This window comes from Camelus bactrianus, chromosome 16 (genome assembly GCF_048773025.1).
Source record: "Camelus bactrianus isolate YW-2024 breed Bactrian camel chromosome 16, ASM4877302v1, whole genome shotgun sequence".
Classification (NCBI taxonomy): domain Eukaryota; kingdom Metazoa; phylum Chordata; class Mammalia; order Artiodactyla; family Camelidae; genus Camelus; species Camelus bactrianus.
In genome coordinates, this window is record NC_133554.1 from 54660545 (window position 1) to 54679442 (window position 18898).

Consider the following 18898-nt stretch of genomic DNA (forward strand, 5'->3'; position numbering starts at 1 on the left):
TTCAACAAAAAAGTTGAGGGACTGGTATTTACCAACGCTGTGCCAGGGGTGGGGGCAGAGGGGGCTTAAGTTATAGGGCCTGCCCTTTAAGAGCAATTAACTAGGGAGAGAAACAAGGAACAGATTAGCCATGGTTCATCCAGCGAGGCTTTGATAGAGGCAAATTAATAATAATATTAGTAATAGTAATGACAACAATTTCTCATACACAACAAAAACCTACCTCTGAGTTGAGTATTATCCCCATTTTACACTAGGGGAAACTGAGGCTCAAAGCAGTTAAGTTGCCCACAGTCACACAACTAGTAAGGAACAAAGCCAAAAAAGCAAATTCAACTCTGGCCCCAAAAGAGGCTGCATTTTTTCAACATCATCTTGCATGCTCTATCTGGAAACTTCTGGGAATCCTAGATGGTTCAAAAGGAGGTGGCATTTAGCTTAAATTGGAATTTCACAGGTAAAAATGAGGGGTACACCATCTAGGCACAAAGGCAGAGTAGGACAGGTGTGGAGGTAGGGAAGAGGGGGACAGGAATGTCACCATGTCACTGAACGAGCAGACTGGACAGAACAGCTCTGTCCTTGCTCCAGAGGTGGGTTTTCCCTGCCCAAGGAAAATCTTGGACAAGCTCCACAGCTTTTCTCATCGCTTCAAGATAACAAATGAATAGTACCTTTATTTGGCATTGAAAAAAAGTCCAGTTCACTCTACAAACCACCCAGCCCCAGTCCAGGCCAGAGTGACATTAAAAACTATGAATCTTAGTCATTAGGGAGACGCAAGTTGTAACCACGATATATAACTATTGCCACATGTATTAGAATGGATTAAAAACAAAACAAAACTTGATGATACCAAATTCCGGTGAGGATGGGGAACATTTATACTTTCTTATAAAGTTAAATATACAATTACTATACAACTCAATAATTCCGCTTTTTGGTATTTATCCAGGGGAAATTAAGACATATATCCACACAAAAAGCCTACGTAGTGCTTATAGCAATTTCATTCATAATCACTAGAACCTGGAAACAACCCAAATGCCTATCATCTCGTGACTTAACAGATTGTGGTTCATCGATACAATGGGACTAGCACCCAGCAACGAAAGGGAACAAAGTACTGGTACGGGCAGCAATAACGTGGATGCATCTCAAAAGCACTGTGTCAGATACAGAAGGCAACATATTGTATCATTTATATGACATTCTGGAAAGGGCAAAACATTGGGGCGGAAAACCGATCAGTGGTTGCCGTAGGCTGGGAGCAGGATGAGGGGACTGTGAAAGGGAATGAGGAAACTTTTTGGAGTCATGAAAACATTCTATGTTTTGATTGCAGTGATGGTTCCATGACTGTATATGTTTGTCAAAGCTCATATAACCCTACACTTAAAAAGGATGAATTTTACTGTGTGTAAATTATACCCCAATTTAAAAAATCAAAAATCAAGAGCAGGTGCTAACCAGCCACTCCAAGGGAGTTAATTGTAAGCCCTTTGATCTTGCCCATCATTCAGAGCCATTTCTGTGGTTTGCAGTCAAAGAACTCCAAGTGGCACTGAAATATTACTGGTCACCCATGGACATTGCTTTTCCCATCAGCTTTCATGGGATGGATTTAAATGAGTCCATTTATCCTCTTCCAAACTCAGGAGGTCTTCGCCCATTCACTGGGTATTCTGCGCCTCAGAAAAATCTCAGTATCTCTCCAAGAACTCTTACAAGATCCCTGTGCACTCTTGCTCCTGTAATACAGAAAAATATATTGACTCCATCTTGAGGAATATGATCACTGACACATGTAGATGGAAAAACACATGTTTATCCTCACCATTTGTTTACTGTCTCTAAATTAAATGTAACATCCTCCCTAATTCCACCAATAATCACATTTTTAAAATGCTGCTAGTTATTTTTTTAGTGAGGCATGCTGAAGTGTGTAGAGGGAAAATGGCCCAGTGACTGGGATTTGCTTTTAAAAAAACTGCAGCAAAGAAAACAAACAAACAAAAAAGACAAAAAGGCCAGATGAAGCAAAGGTGGCAGAATCCTGGTAATTGTTGAATTTGTGTTGGGCATGTGGAGATTCGTGGTACTTTTTGTGTGCCCTTGAAAACTTTTATGGGGAAAATTTTTAAGAAAAAAGACTGGATATATGCAGAAAAAATATTAGTAGTAAAATACAGGTTTTGAATGTTTAAAGAAATTACTTAGCTCTTATTAGTTTGATGATTCCCTAATAGGTTCTTAGCTATGATTTCCCACATGGAAACCATGCTGTGTCTTCCTTTTATATCCGGTGTAAAGGAAGAGTCACCAGTCTGTGGTTCTCATGGTCCTCCCTGGAGCCCTTTTTTTCTAATCTATTCTCTGCAGAACAGCCCGAGGAATTCTAAAATGCTCCCCTACTGAAAACACCTCAGAGCCCATTATTAGGGACCATTTTCTCTGGGCCCCACTGTGACCCCCAAGGCCCAGCACGATCTGGGCCCTGATCCCTCTCCCCTGTGTCCCCAGGTTCCACCCACACTGGTCTTCCTTTATTTCTTCAGACCCTCTCAGCTCTTTCTGCCCCGGATCTCCATACAAGTTATTCCTTCTGATCAAGACATCCCTCCTCCTCTTCATGTGGCGGTCTCCTTTTCATCTTTAGGATCTTATCTTAAAAGTCTCTTTCCTTGAGACATTTCCCATCCTCAGCTGTTGTTATTTCATCTCCCAGTGTGTTTCCTAAAACTTTTACCACCGTTTGCAATATTTCTGCCTTTTAATTTGATTTATGTCTGTCTCTCCTACTGAGATGCAAGATTCACGAGACCAGGGGCTGGGACTTGTTCCCTGCATCTCCAGCGCCTAGCACATGGCGAGTGGATAAGTGAATGAAAATAACTCCTGGGTGACCACAGAAGATGGAGCTACCTTGGTAGTGGAATGACACACTTTCACCAACTATTTCTCAGTTTCATTTTTTAGTTCCTTTAGGAGTCTTTCAAATGGGGCAAGTGGATCTGCTCTGGGGTGGAGACAGATAAAGATGGAGGGCCAAGAAATAGGTTATAGCCACTGTTTTTAGAGCATTCATTCATTCATCCACCAGATACCTGCTATCTGCCAGCCAGAGTCCCTGCCCTTAAGGAGATCTCAGTCTGCTGGGAGGCAGGTGGACCCCAGGCAGGGGGCTGTGTGCTGTGATACAGTAGGAGCCCAGGCAGCTGGCAGTGAGCAAATGTACCTGTAGCTTCTCCACAGTTCTCTTAAGCCTGTATCTCTGACCTTGACTGCCTGATCTGCCCCCTGATGGTGACCTCCCCTACTAGGAAGGTAAGGTCCCTGGACAGGTCTCCTCAACCCCCTCAGGAGCCCTGCCAGAACCCCCTCAGGAGCCCTGCCAGAAGACGGGTAGTGATGGGTAAGGAATGGATACTCTAGGTAAAAAAGTTAAGTCAATAATGATCCTAAGAGTAAACAGTGAGCAGCGCTCGCATGGCCCCGGCACCGTTTTAAGCACTTGGCCTGTATTAACTCAGGCCAAGAGTTAACACCTTCTCCCAACAAACCCATGAGAGAGTATTAAAGGAGTAAGGGTGAGGCCACAGGAGGACACTCTCCGCATGAGCACCCTAAAAGTCATTCTTCTGATGACAGGCCTGGAGGGTTTAAACTGCGGGGATTTGAGGTAGACATACAGAAGCACTTTCTGACCACAAGAACGTGTGAGAATCTAAAGTAATTCCCCTTTCAGAATGGTTTTCCAGGACATACTCAGTGTATGGGAGAGTAGGGGATGGACACAAGATGTCCTCACTCATCTGAGCGCCTTACCCCGCCAGGAGCTGACCTCAGACTAGTTGTGGGGGGTGGGGGGGACGGGCCAGATGGGGCCAGATCACTTAGTGCAATGTAAGTCCGGCGCTAGAATGCCATGACAGGTCAGGTCTGGGGACAGGGAGGGTATCGCAGACTGCAAGGGTGAGAGCACCCGCGAAAGGTGACCTGGTGTCGCCTGACCCCTTTTCCTCAACCGAAGATGCGCAGCGCGTGGGGTCAGTGGATACCCAGAGGGCTCAGAGGCGCGGGCTGGGCACCCTCCCCCTCCCCCAGAGTGACTCATGTGATGGGAGTGCCGAGACCCTCTAACGTCAGCGCTGCCTGCGCATGCGCCGTCATTTCCGGTGGGCTGGGCTGGGGGCGGAGTGGGCAGCTGCTCTCGCGGGGAGGGCATTTCCGCCGTCCGCCCTTGTTCCTAGCTCTCCGGGGGTTCTGTAAAGGGTCCCAAATCCAGGATCTGGACTTGCATTTCCCGGGAGCTCAGATGGGAACTCAGGAAGCGCTCCTGGTCGCCTGACTGTGAAACTGACCACAGGCGAATCTTTAATGCCCAAGGCTTGGGGGCAATTGAGTCCGCCGTGGGCGCTAGCCATCAGCGCCAAGACTTGATGCCCCCGACAAGGACCACCACGAAATAGGTCTGCCTGACACACAGATGAGGTACCAGGCTCTGGCGGTTACCAAGGTCTGATAGTTTATACTTCCCACCCCTGGACTTGGCTCTCTTCCCTGCTTAGAGGAAAAGGCTTGAAATGGATCCCAGAGCTTGTTGGTTGGTAGCTGAGGGAGGCTGAGGAATTTCCTTCTTTAAAGGCAGATCTGATTTTGCTCCTCATGGAGTAGTTTAGAAAATACTAAGTCTGCCCTGAAGGCACCCGGAGTGCAAGGAGCCTGAGATTCCAATGAACCAAAGCAGGCAAAAGGCCCAGCACAGGCCTGGTATGCAGCAGCCACCCGGGGCTCCACCCTGTGTCCCCCCCCAGAGGGGGACAGGGAGGCTCCACCAACATAGCAGAGTTGGTTGCGCAGCTTCAGCCCACCCCGATCCCATACCTGCCTCAGGAGATCCAGGGAGTCCAGCCTGAATCACTCTGCCCCGCGCTCAGGCAGCAGTAAGAATCCAGCCTTTGTGACATGCTGCATGTCCCTGCCAGGCAATGCTTCTGTGGCTGGGGCAAGGAGAGGGTGGCTACAGGAAGGGAGGGTGTTTGGGTCATGCTGAGGGCATGGCCAGTGTGGTAAAGGCCAAAAGCTGAGAAATGACCCAAGGGCTGGATGTCTTCAAACATGAGGGTCATCTAAGTCATCGCTGAAAGCATCCTTAGCTGCAGAGGCTGGAGGTGAATTTTCAGGTTGAAGGGCTGCCTTTCATTGCTAGCATTCTCACTGCCCAGGCCTGCCCCTCAGCCCTTTGCCCCTTCTCCCCTCTGGGGACTCCCTAAACTCCCTGGGGGGAGCCCTGGCTCCTGTGGGTACATTTCTACAGAGCTGCAGAATGAAGAAAAACAAATGAACAAATGAGAAGAGATTTGGTGGTTGTGGAATGCTAACGAGATCCCTCTGGAACTCAGCCCCCCAACCTGCTTGTCCCTTAGACTTATTTTGTCCCCATCTCAATAACTGAGATCACCATCACCCAGTTACTGAAGCCAGATGTCTAAGGCATCACTCTGATTCTTCAGTCAATTCATCTGCACATCTTAGTTCTACAACACAGTTTATTCATCCACTATTGTTGGACATTCAGGTTGTTTTCAGCTTGGAATATTATCAATAGTGCTGCTATGAACATTCTTGTACATGTCTTTCAGTTAACATATGTACATATTTCTGTTGCACATATGTGGGAACAGAATTGCTGAGTTATAGAATTTGCATATATAGTGAATGCTATGATGCATCCCCGAGATGACCCTTCAGGACTGACGGACCTATTCCCCCCGCTGCTGGGAGGGGTGCTGGCTGAGAGTCCTCAGCTGTCAGCTCTCTCTGAGAAGAGAGGGTCACACCCACTTCCCAGGGGGAGCCTATCCACTCAATGATTGGGTGGTATTTGTGTGTTTGGGGGTGGGGGAAATAAAGCCCCTCTCCCCACCACCCCTTGGAATAGCTCTGAAAGTTTATCCTAGATTCACAGCTCTCCAGAAATCTGGGGAGGCTTTTATTGAGGCCACATCCCAACCCAGCTTCTCCCTCTGCCAACTGTGCTTCCTGTTTCCCTTCAGGTATTGACCCTCCTGAAGAAGTTCAACACCTTGTAAAATGTTTATTGGGTCACTTTGGTCATTTGTGAAGTGTCTGGTCCAGTCTTTTACCCACTTTTCTACTGGGCTGTCTTTCTTTTTCTTGTGGACTTGCAAGGTATTCATTCTATATTCTGAATACAAGCCCTGTGTTGGATATACTTGCCACATACATTCAGAGTTGGACATACTTGGGGTGCTTCAACCATACCAGCAAGCACATAATGGATCCTAATAAGATTGAGTTACATGTATGCCTGAATCTGAAAACTCCTTTAAGGAAAGATTGCTTGGACAGGTGAAACTGTATATGGTTTAATGGGTATAACTGGATATAGGATACAGATCCCAAGGAGAGGGCAACAGGATCTTAAAGGGGAAGGCCCAGAATGCAGGTAACACACTCTCAAAGTTCACCACTCCTGGCCTGAGGTTTCAGGCCACAGGCATTTAAACACAACTTCTTAAAGGTAATTGTAAGTTAATATTCATTCATTCAAAGAGTGTCCATGGAAGCTAACAATGGGTCAGCCTGCTCTGGGCACTGAAGAGTCAGCTGTGAACAAGAGAGATAAGATCCTTGCTTTCAGGAGATCTACAGGAGACACAATAGGTAAATAAAATTAAATGATTTCAGACACTGAGACATAAACTGAAGTCCAAGGGAAGGTGGGATTGATTCAGTAACAACCAGACCAAGCAAGACACCGGGGAGATCCCTCCCTCGGCTCCGCCTCCAGCTTTGCATACGTCCTCTGATTGGCCAGCGGCGGTCGGTCCCACCCCGTGGAGCGGGCGGCTAGGGAAGCGCGGGGCGGACCCCGCCAAGATGCAGCAGCGGCTCCGGGTGTCGCGGGGCTGGTAGTGGGCAACGCGGGCCGGAGCCGGGCAGGGGACGCCCGCCACGGCAACCGCGCGCTCCTAGCGTCCTAGACCTGCCAGCGGGCTTGGGCCCTTCTTGCCGCTGTCCTGCCTGCCGTCCCCGCCCCTCCACCCTTTTGTGCCGCCGCCGCCCGGTGCCCGGGCTCCGCAGGACCCCGGCCGAGCCCGACTGCCGTGGCGCGCCAGCCCTGCGTGGGCGCCGGATCGGCGGCCGATGGCGAGGGGGTGCGGCACGGGCGGGGGCACTGCAGCCAGAATCCGCGACGAGGGAGGCTCGGCCCGCCTCCACCGCATTGTCCCGGGCCCTGCTCCCCGGCCCTGAGCCGCGTCGCCGCAGCGCCCGCACGCCGCCTGCTGCCTGCGGGGCCATGCGGAGGGCCGCCAGGATGGAGGACTTCACCGCAGAGGAAGAGGAGCCCTGGTACGACCAGCAGGACCTGGAGCAGGGTGAGTGCAGGGGGCGGGAAAGCGGGGTGCGTCCCGCGACCCCTGTCCGCTTCTCCATTGTTGGGCGGTATCACCCCGGGGAGGGCTGGGCTGCACCCGGCGCGCGGGACTCCGAGGAGTGATGCGTCTGAGGAATGGGGACGTGGAGAGAGGGGGCGCTGCCCGGGAAGATCCGAAGCTGACCGGTGGAGACCTGCAAAAGTGGGGGGAGCGGTCTTTCTCTTTGCCCGAACGACAGAGGCATACTTTACCCACCTCGTCCACACCATCATAGAGGCAGGGACTGCTTAGCGCCCTGGCTATCGTTGTGGGGCCTGAGAGTACTGGCTGGAAGGCTTCGGAGGCCGGGAGCTGGCTCCTTCCTTATGTTTTGCTGAGAGGGTGTGTGTGTGTGTAGAGGGAAAGTTATCCCAGTCCAAAGTCAGCGGCACCCTTCTTTGCCAGGATGCTTGAGCTCTTAAGACTTAGAAAGTTTCCCCATCTCCCTTTCCCTCTACCCAGGGAGGTGGTGGGGGTGCAGGCGCCTTGCTGACGGAGAAGCAGAGACTGCTAGGAGTCCAGTCTGCCTTCCAGAGGGAGGAGTTCCTTGGCCCTTCCCCTCCGGCCTTCTCCCAAATGGCTCAAGGTTTTGAGGGGGTCAGATTTGGGAATGTTGAGCAATGCCCCAGATCTGCAGTAAGGAGGAAGTCACCTCTCCCTCTCTCCCATCTGAAGGCAGAGAGAGTGACTGGAAGGTTGTTAGAAGCTGACGATGAGGTGGCTGAGGTGACATCACTCCGAGTAGTGGGGCGGGGCTGTTAGGATTGGAAGAAGGAGGAGGCCTAAGAGGGTCAGGGCCAAGGCTTGCTGGAGTGGAGTCCACCCTCTCCTCCCCAAAGTGCCTCATTCTTCGATGATCAGAGGTGGAGGGGCTAGGAAACGTGTTTTAGAAGTGATCATAGTCACCTAGCAAGCCAGGTGGGTGTGGACACAGTCTGATTCAGTGTATGCTGACACCCTCTGCTCTGGGTCTCCATTCATGGGGCCCAGATGCCCTGCCTTTGCCCTCATGTGAGACATCTACCCAGATCCTGGAGCCTTTGTTTTCCGGTCCTGAGCCACATCCCTACGTGGCCAGATTTGCTGGTAGATGACTCTGTCCTTGAGCTCAGGACTGTAGGTTAATCAGAGTCTCAGGGAGACCAGTCTGGGACTGGAGGTGCTAAGTTGAACTCTGCCATACTCTGTCCTGTAGTCTACCCTCAGCCTCCCTGCCCGCAATGAGATGCCCAGCACTGGCTGCAGCAACCCCTCCCCCATCCTGGGCACTACCCCCAAAACCTTGCATTCCATAAACTACCAGGCTCCACTCAAGTGTCAGACACTGTCCTGGGAGCTGGGAGTAGTGCCAGCCCTGGCCTCCTAGGTGTACCTGGGTGGGTGGAGTTGGGCTTGTCACTGTGTCTGGATGATAGGATGCAGTGAGAGGGCTTCTTGGAAGAGGCGAGCCTAGGAGGAAAGATTGAAAACTGAGTGCCTGGGAAGATGGCCTCCTGGCAGGCAGATGCTCATATTGTTGCTGTCTCATTTCATCCCCACACCCCTAAAGAAGTCTCTGGCACTGTGCCCAGCCCAGATGTGGGAGGAAGGAGCTAAGGAGCAGGGGTGGGAGATGTGCTGCACCCAGTGAGGAAGAGATGTTGAAATTCCAGCTGAGCTGGGCAGCCATGCCCTGGAGCGAGGATCGAGGATGGGCCCCGCAGGCCCCTGCTTTTCTGGCCTTGCTGGGCTGCAGCTGTCGACCTAGCCTCATAGCCTAAGGAGTAGCCAGAGCCCAGGGACAAGGAGGGAAACCAGAAATGAGAGTCTCTGAAGAAACTGGAGCTTGGGACCAGAAACCAAACGTCTGCTTGCCATGGGCCAGGTGCTGCGCTGAGCCCAGGGATGTGCTCTCTGCCCTCAGGAGTTTTCACATCCAGCCGAGGAAGCAGAAATGGGATCAAACTAGCAACTGTGACAGAGCAACCTGGGTTCTGCCGCAGTCAGCCCAGCAGACAGTGAGAACAGACATGAGGGCCTTCTGCTGTGAGGTGCATAAAGGTTTACGCACCTCTCTGAGCTGGAGGGTGAATAGGGGTCCCCAGGCAGAGAAAGGAAGGCAGGAAGTCTAAGGTGAGGGGATGCTGTTACCAAGGCAAAGGGCAATGTGAAAAGACCACGCATGACTGGAAAGTAGGAGCTATCTAGAGTGCTGGGGTGGGGGGTCAGCTACTGCAAGGCCACCCCCGTAGGGCCCAGCATGGAGGGTGGGATGAGCATGGGCCAAAGGCCAGCCACAGTGGGGATTAGGTGCCTGTTGCTTCCCCCTTCCAGCACTCAGTCCCCAAATTCTCTCCTGCCCAGCTGCTCCCTAGTTGCCTTCAAGTGTCCCAGAAAGTGGTTTTCTCAGCTAGCCTGATCTCCCCCAGTGGCAGGCCCCAACTTTACTTTCAGAAGCTTGGCTGTCGAGCGCCTGTTTGACTGATGCTATTCTGTCCCAGCAGAGGGAGGCAGTTGGGACAAACAAGGTCCTCAGTTCTCACTGTGTTCCCTCTGCCCACTGCCACAAGCACCTGTAAAAATAGAAAAAGCCATTAATTATTAAGCACTGGCACTCTCTCTGCCTGCCTCCCTCCCCCACCTTGGACCAGGTGTGGCTGGCCCTGTGGGTACCTCTTTCCAGGCTGAGAGATGGCTGCTGAGTCACAGATTTGAAGTCCTGGGCTCCTGACCTTGAGTCTCAGCCTCAGGGGAGAGCTCTGACATGGCAAGAGGAGGGAGGTGACTGGGCTTCAATTCTGTGGACCCAGAGTTCGTGACATTTGTACCCTGGAGGTGGTGAACAGGAGCCCTGCTAGGTGGTAGATGGCCTCCTCCCACCCCCACTCCCCTTTATTTTTGTCTCTTCTTCCCTGAGCCTGTCCCCTCGCCTTTTCCTACCTCTCTGCTTCAAAGTTTGTGATGCCCCGCCCTGACCCCAACCAGGAGGGGCAGTGGGATTTCAGGGTTTCTTTTTAAAGCCATCCCCTTGGCCCCTAGCCAGTCCCTCTGGAGCCTTGCTCCTGGGCAACACCAGCAGGCATTCAGAGGGCAAAACTGCTGAAGCCCACTGAGGAGACCCCAGAAAGCTCTGGGGTCCAGGCAGGGGAGATGCCCGTTCAGACTCAGTATTTTCCTAGCCTCGTCCAGTGTGACCATGAATCTGGCTGTGAGAGGCTGTTTATTACTCAGGATTCTACTTCCGGCTTAGCCAGCTCCCTCTTTCTCCCACTTCCAGGCCTCCCTCCCACTCTGGTCCGGGGAGAGCTACACCCTCCCCAGAGCCCAGAGCCATCCCCAGTCCTCATCTAGCTGGTGTTCTTTCCCCAGCACTTGGCTCCATTCAGTCCCCTGCTCTGCAGCTCCCAGACTTCTCCCGTGATCCCTCCTGGCAGCTCGGACCAGCTTAGCTTGCATTGTGATCCAGTTTCCCGAGACAGCCTCTGAGATTCTCCCCCACCCGAAACTGCTTCTTTTGTATTCTCCTCCTCCCCAGGTCTGAATCACTAGGTGGCTCAGGTCACATTCGCTGCCTTCAATTCCCCTGGTTTGTAGTGTGACTTGCAGCTGCCCCAGCCCACCCCACTGGCAGTAGGAATACACACACAGCTCAGATACTCACCTAGAAGGAAGAGCGTGAAGTGTAGTTGTTCTTGGCCTTTCCTCACTCCACCTCTGACCTTGGACTCTAGGTTAAATTGCAGGGGCTCTACACAGGCTGCCCACGGAACCTGTCCCCTGAGGCTAACACAAGAGATGGCATCAGTAGCAATGGCCTCGTCACATACCACCTGAGAGTTCCCAAGGAAGAAAAAAAGCTGATGAGTGTGACCCCCCCCTGTTCTTTTTCATTTTTACCTGAATTATTCCATAGTGTTTGTGGATGAGCCAAATGCTCGCCATCCCAGAACAGGAAATAGGAAGGTGGTGGGCCACCCGCGTCACGAACTGGGGGTGGTTTTGCTGAATTTCTGCCGAGCACACAACATAACATATTGCTCTGACCACAATATGCTTCCAGGCTTCCATTATAATTATATTTTTATATATTTAAGTATATTTATTTAAATATAAGTAAGTAATATATTTATGAACATACTACTCTTTGTTTCTAAAAGGAGTTAGGCATATATATGGGGAAACAGCCACCCTAAATGTCCAGGTACACTTGCACAATTCCAGGCCCATTTGAGAGAATTTTGAGGGATTCCAGCACCTGCTACATCCTTCTGACCCCTCCCCGTCCCCACCACACAGCCCCCTAAAGACAAGCCAGATTCCCTCCCCACCTCTCTGATAGGTGTTCATTTATCTTTGGCTGGGGTTGCGGAGAGGAAGTCCCAGTCCTACGGGGTAAAAGAATCAGAGCTACTGGGGGAAGAGGTTGGTTTTGCTGCCTGGGGAAAAGAGAACATTCTGGAGAGGAGCATGTGTCACTAGGACCAAATGATACCCAGACGGGGTGAGGAGATCTGAATTCTGCTCCCAACGCGGCCATAACCCAGGTAGTGACCTTGGGTAAGTCGTTCCTCACTCTCCAGCCTGTCATCCATAGAATAAGGCGGTTGGGCCAAAGAGCTCTGAAGCCTTGTCCAGTTCTAATCCCCTGCAAGCCCTCCTGTCCCCTCCCCACCTCAGTGAGCTTGAGTCACCCTTCCAAGCCCAGAGCCTTCCAAAGCCCTCCGGGGGCCTGAACCTCCTACTGTCCCCAGAGTGAACTCTCCCCTCCCTACCGTCCCAGGGCACTTTGCCCCATGTCTGTTGATGCTCTTATCACATTCCACTAGCTCATTCTTTCAAAAAAGATTTATTATTCACCTGCGGTGTGCCAGGTATTGTTCTAGGTCCTGGGGCTATCAGTGACCGAGACAGGCAAAATTCCATCTCTGTAAGCTTACGGTTAGTCAAGGGAGATGAACAAGATAAATGAGCAGATTGTGTGGTAAGTTAGGCACTGATACAAGCTAAGAAAAATGAAGCCGGCGGGGAGTGTGGGGTGGCAGAGGGTGGGGTTTTGAGTCAATATTTGGTTAAGGCCTCTTGGAGAAGATGGCACAGACTTGAAGGTAAAGAGGGATGAGCCCTGAGAGTGTCTGAGGAGAGGACATTCCAGGCAGAAGTGACAGCCAGTGCAAAGGCTTAGCTCCCGGCTTACGTCCCCTGCCAGGCTTGGAGTCTCTCCAAGAGCAGCTACTGTGTCCTGGTTCTCTTGGGGTTCCCGTGGCTCAGCCCAGAATGAATGCTCATAACATGAATGAGGGGTCCTCTGACTTCATTCTCAGCTGCTCGTATTCCTCACCCCCCCAGACTTGCACTTGGCCGCAGAACTGGGGAAGACGCTGCTGGAGAGGAACAAGGAGCTGGAGGAGTCTCTGCAGCAGATGTACTCCACCAATGAGGAGCAAGTGCAGGAGATCGAGGTGAGGGGCCACACAGGCCCTGCACATGCTCCCCCACCAATTAGGGACCCCTTGGCCTGTGTGCACCTTTGTACAGCTTAGGAAAAGGTACTCTCTTAGCAGACATTGCCTTGACCCAACAGCCTTGTGCAGTTCACTACCTGTACAACTGTCCCAGGCAGCCCTATGGCACCACCGTCTTGATCCCTCACTCCACTGCAGACAAATACCCCAAAGCAAACCTGTTCCTAGAATTGGGAAGGGGCCCAGGTGGAGAGACTTTTCCTAACTCTGTTCTGAAAGGTTACTCATCCACCCCCACCCCCCACCCCTAGTACCTGACCAAACAGCTAGACACACTGCGGCACGTGAATGAGCAGCATGCCAAAGTGTATGAGCAGCTGGACCTGGCAGCCCGGGACCTGGAGCTGACCAACCAGAAGCTGGTGCTGGAGAGTAAGGCTGCCCAGCAGAAGATCCATGGGTAAGGGCCAGGCAGAAGGCTGCGGAGACTGGGGGTGGGATGGCCAGGGAGAGGCCCAGGGCTGGGTGTGCATGTGTTTGTATGGACCAGTGAGTGTGACTCATGCTCCTTCTCCCAGAAGCCCAGATCTGGGAAACCTGGGATGGTAGTGCATTTGCCCTTGTCGATTTTGGATGGTTTAACATTCAGGCCACAACCCTCCTTTAAGCACCAAATACACACCAAGCTCTGTTTTAAGCTCTGGGAAATACAGTGATGGGGATGCAAAGCCCTCTGGGAGCTCACAGCCTGGGAGGCAGGCAAGCGTGTAAATATTTTATTGCAGTGCAGGGGGACAAGTGATAGAAGGGCGTACAAGGAACTAAGGAGGCACAGAGGAGAAATGGTCAGCTCAACCTTGGAGGTGGGAGAGAATAGTGTGTTCTTGGGCTTACAAGGGGTTCCCCATCTGACTTCAGCACCAGGCAGCGTGGCTCAAATTTGCCTGCCTGTCCCCAACCCCCAAGTCCCTCTAGGGCTGGCCCCGTCCCATTAATGTTCCTCCCATGCATGTGTCCCCCACCCCATCCTCAGGCTGACAGAGACCATTGAGCGCCTGCAGACCCAGGTCGAGGAGCTGCAGGCCCAGGTGGAGCAGCTGCGGGGCCTGGAGCAGCTGCGAGTGCGCCGGGAGAAGCGGGAACGCAGACGCACCATCCACACCTTCCCCTGTCTCAAGGAGCTGTGCACCAGCCCCCGGTAGGTGAGGGCACCACTTGTGGGCGAGCAGCCGCCCAGACCCTGGACTGTGTCTCCCAGTGCCTAGGGACTGCCAGCCATGGGAGGGAAGGGTGGGTGGGGGTGGCCAGCAGGTAGGAACCAGAGTTGCTGCATCGTCCAGATTATCAGAGAGACTGGTCCTGTTGCCAGTGACCATCAGCGGCTGGTGTTTACGAGCACTGGCCATGTACCCACCACTCTGCTAAGTGATTTAATTCTCATGGCAGTACCCTGAGGTGTGGTTTATCATCCCCGTTACACAAATGAGGAAATTGAAACTCCGAGGTTATGTGTCTTATCCAAGGTCACCTGTTTAGTAAGCCAGAGGTCTTACCCAGGAGGGGTTAAACCACTATATCTTTTAATTCTCAGTAAGTCTTTTTAATGGGACAACCCCTAACGTAAGAATACATACAGTGTATTTAGTGGATATTTCAATAAATGTCCTGACGGGGGACAGACAGTGCCTTGTCCAGAGTAATAGAGGGGTAACTAAGGAAACCACAGGAACACTGCAGCACCCAGGGTCGCAATAGCGAGGAGCTGTTACCATCCTGATGGAGGCCTAAAAGGGACCAGGAGAAGGGAGGTTACTGGAACCTTGAAGGCATAAAGAGTGCTGCCTGGCCAGCAGTAACCAGGGAAGGAGCTTGGAGGAGACATTACCCATAACCTCCCTCTGCCTCCTCCTGCGACCTGCCGGCACCTCCCATTGGCTGAGCCCAAGACCTCCCAGTGCAGAGAGCAGGGGAAGAAGGGCGGAGAGTGGCTCCAGAGGGGCAAAGAGTATCCAGCCCAAGAGGAGAGGAGAGATGGGGCTGGGCGCCAGGGGCCTTGGCCACGCCCAACTTCCTCTGCCCACCTGTCCCTGCTCCCTCCCAGGTGCGAGGATGCCTTCCGCCTGCACAGTTCTTCCCTGGAGCTGGGCCCACGGCCCCTGGAACAGGAGAATGAGAGGCTGCAGACCTTGGTGGGGGTGCTGCGTTCCCAGGTGAGCCAGGAGCGGCAGCGCAAGGAGCGGGTGGAGCGCGAGTACACAGTGGTGCTCCAGGAGTACGCGGAGCTGGAGCGGCAGCTGTGTGAGATGGAGGGCTGCCGCCTTCGTGTGCAGGAGCTGGAGGCCGAGCTGCTGGAGCTGCAGCAGATGAAGCAGGCAAAGACCTACTTGCTGGGCCGGGAAGACCACCTGGCGGAGGCCCTGCTGGCGCCCCTCACCCAGGCGCCTGAAGCCGATGACCCCCAGCCCGGCAGCGGGGACGACTCAGGCACCCAGGACGGTGTCTCCTCCCCAGCCGCCTCCCCAGGCCACGCCGTGCGCAAAAGCTGCAGCGACACGGCGCTCAACGCCATCGTGGCCAAAGACCCGGCCAGCCGGCACGCGGGCAACCTCACGCTGCACGCCAACAGCGTGCGCAAGCGGGGCATGTCCATCCTGCGCGAGGTGGACGAGCAGTACCACGCGCTGCTCGAGAAGTACGAGGAGCTGCTGAGCAAGTGCCGGCAGCACGGGGCTGGGGTGCGGCACGCGGGCGTGCAGACCTCGCGGCCCATCTCCCGGGACAGCTCGTGGAGGGACCTGCGGGGGTGCGAGGAGGGCCAGGGGGAGGCCAAGGCGGGTGAGAAGAGCCTGAGCCAGCACGTGGAGGCCGTGGATAAGCGGCTGGAGCAGAGCCAGCCCGAGTACAAGGCGCTCTTCAAAGAGATCTTCTCCAGGATCCAGAAAACTAAGGCTGACATCAATGCCACCAAAGTTAAGACGCATAGCAGCAAGTGACCCTTCCCGGCCTGCAGCCTCCCCCAGAGGCAGGCCATGGGTCCCTTGCACCTGGGCCACGCAGCCTCTGGTGAGTGAAGGAGCCCTTTAGCAGCAATATACCCCAGCGGGAGGCCGCTCTCTGACCCAGGGAGCATGTAGGGAATGCATGTTCCCTGCTGATGTGGGAGGCCATTGACAGGTCCTGCCTCCCAGGACCCTCCACCATCCCACATCAGCCCAAAGGCGCAGCCAAGAGAGTCTGAAAGCCAAAGGTCCCCACTCCCCTGGGGACTCCCCACTCTCCCAGCCCCCACTTCCTGACCGTGGGCCTCACTCTCAGATTTGTGGCCAGGCTTCTGAAAACCATTCTGGACCAGTTGGCTTTCTTTTTTGTTTTTACCAAAATTTGGCTTTTTTTTTTTTTTTTTTTTGGAGATTTGCAATGCAAGATCTCCCTGACCCCTTGCCACAACTGGAAACACTTGAAGGGGGACCCCAGAGCCAGCTGTTGCAGGTTCCAGGGATCTCCTGGACCATCCACTGCTTCTCCCCAGCTGTGACATGCTGCCATTCCCTTAGCACCAGCTGTCCCATCCCCAGAGTCCTGACCAGGTCAGCAACAGCCCCTGCTGCGCAGAGCAGAAAGCCTCAGCCACACCTGGGTGGCCCCACCTCCAGCCCTGATGAGCGCGGGCTACTCCCTGGAGACCCTCAGCCCACTGCAGATTTGTAGCCAATCAACTCAGCCAGCCTTCCCAGGTTCCAGCCCTAGAAATGCCTTCTGGGTATTAAGCCTTTCAGGGGTCTGGGTGGTGGGGAGCCCCCCATCTCTGCACACCTCCTGTGATTCACCAAACTTGACCTCTGCCTGTCCCCATCTCAGGGACCATGATATGTCAGAATCCATGCTCCCCACAGGCCCACCCAACTGCAGGTCATGCCTGCCACCCCCAGAATGCCCCTGGTATGTGCACCAGCCCGTGGTCCCAGCATCCTCCCCTGCTCCCCTTTACTGGGGACCACCCAAGATTCTCAGCCCACACTGGACAGTATTGAAATGGGACAGGATGGGGAATAGGTCCCCTCCTTTCCAAAAATGCCTGCTCTTAACCTCCCACCTTTGTGAGGGGCTTTTTAGGGCCCAGCCGGGTCAGGGGTTTAATCTTTTATTAAGACTTCAGAAGGTCCAGCTTCAGCTAAGAGATGCCCAGGTCCCCAGCTTGCCCAGAGCCATTCTTCAGGGCTCCCAGTTCCTACTACCACCCATCCTGAGACCCTACAAAATCGGAGGAGCCATACAAGTGGCCCTGGCCTCTGTGCTGGGAGCCCAGTGGGGAACCTTCATGCCTTATGTTTCTAAGGGGTAAAGGGGTTTTCTTAACAAGCATGCCTGACCTCCCTGGAGGCGCCACCCTGCTCTCCGGGCGGCACTGTGATGAGAGCTGTCGGCTGGTCCTGCTTTTCACACATCTTGGAACCTTTTGTCCTTGGGAGCTGGGCAGCTCCCAGAGGTCCATCCGCATCCACGCATCTCTGTCATCTAGGGTGGAGGGAGTAGGGTGGGACGGGTTGGGGAAGGGCTCCTGCCTGTTTTGCTCCCCAGTTCTGTAGCCGCCGACCAGCGTCATCTTTGAAGTATACATGAGAGAAATATATTTACAAATGCTTTATTCTCTTCTTTAATAAAAAACGCACCAGTATTCTAAAAGCAGAAATGGTCCTGTCTCTGTGCATCTCAATAACCAGCCTCTCATCACACAGCTAGAGGGGAGCACATCCTGAGCTTCACTCCCCTGTGATTGGCAGCCAAACAGCTCTAAATAGCAGGCTCTTGGAAGTTTCCGTATTTGTTCAGCACCAGCTACGCCAGTCACGTTGCCTTGCAGGGCGCTCCATGAGGTGGACCGTCCTTGCTGTACTGATTTTGCAAGAACCACCCTCCAGCCCACACCTGCTGACAGCACGAGTAACTTCACAAATCAAGGAAAATGCTCCTGAATCTTTGAGGGGCTCAGTTTCTTGCTGCCTTCTCCACCTTCCGGTTTCCAGACAGACAATTCGGCCAGCTGTGTGAATTCCAATCCCACGTGGAAAAGCTTCCAAAGTCTTCCATGGTGGAATATGTTCAGAGACCTTCCACCAATACCCCTCCCCCCCCCCTATTCCTGAAGGAGCCAGGAGTGACCTCCTTGAACCCTGGAAGTGAGGATAGTGTGGTGTGGGGAGCCCAGAGCTGGGCCCCAAATTGGCATAGAGCTTCTTAACGTTATCTGAACAGGAAGGGGGTTTTATGTCCACAGCATACACGTGGCTGTCGGGTTTTCCCATCCTGCTATGACCTGCCTCCAGATGACCTGCCTCCAGTGGGATGGAGAGGCTCTTGCAGGTGTGACAGCCGAAGCAGTCACACCTGGGAGCAAAGGAAGCTGTGGCCTGTATTCTTTTCTCCTTTGCTTTTTATTTATTTTTTTTAATTTAATTTAATTTTTTTAATGGAGGTACAGGGGATTGAACCCAGGACCTTGTGCATGCTAAGCATGTGCCCTACCACTGAACTATATCCCTCCCCCTTCCCTTGCCTTTTAAATAACCCCTGAACACTGGATATGTATTTTTCCCTCCCCTTCTTCCTTCCTGTAACCACTTTGTCCTTACTCACTGCCTCCCCAGGGTCTCTCTCTTGCCTCTCTCCTCCTTACCCATCCCAAGACCGAACATGTTGAACCTCTGTGGGGAGGGCGACTGGTTCCCTCTCCTATTGCCCCAGGAAACAGGTCTGCCTCAGCCCTCCCAGCAAACCTTGAGCTGAAAGCCTGGGAGGGTTTTCTGGTAACTGGGCACAAAAGGAGTGGTGAGAAAGCAAGCAGCTCCTAGAAAGAAGAGGGCAGCTTTGCCCACTCATTCATACCAAGAGCCATGCTCCGTGCTGCTGCCCAGCCCCTCTGGAAGAAGGAAAGAAGGTCTAGACTAGAGCCAGTCAGACTGGATCTCCCACCCCAGTGCTGCAGAGAAAAAAGATAAAGACGTATCTCTGAAA

The 18898-nt window shown here is 53.1% G+C and overlaps 1 protein-coding gene across 1 annotated transcript; it reads left to right on the forward strand.

Moving 5' to 3' along the window:
• The first annotated feature begins 6748 nt into the window (after window positions 1–6748).
• CDR2L (cerebellar degeneration related protein 2 like) lies at window positions 6749–17562 on the forward strand. The gene is made up of 5 exons (XM_010950984.3): window positions 6749–7406; window positions 12771–12883; window positions 13198–13346; window positions 13920–14084; window positions 14988–17562. Exons 1-5 carry the CDS (start codon window positions 7328–7330, stop codon window positions 15877–15879), a joined length of 1398 nt encoding a protein of 465 aa, XP_010949286.3. The 5' UTR covers window positions 6749–7327; the 3' UTR covers window positions 15880–17562.
• Window positions 17563–18898: the final 1336 nt, after the last annotated feature.

What these genes read in the sequence shown, in the direction of transcription:
- CDR2L (XM_010950984.3), top strand. Translation starts at nt 7,328, where the DNA reads ATGCGGAGGGCCGCCAGGATGGAGGACTTCACCGCAGAGGAAGAGGAG. An exon ending in AGCAAGTGCAGGAGATCGAG is followed by an intron (nt 12,884 to 13,197) that starts GTGAGGGGCCAC and finishes CCCCACCCCTAG; the next exon opens with TACCTGACCAAACAGCTAGA. An exon ending in GAGCTGTGCACCAGCCCCCG is followed by an intron (nt 14,085 to 14,987) that starts GTAGGTGAGGGC and finishes GCTCCCTCCCAG; the next exon opens with GTGCGAGGATGCCTTCCGCC.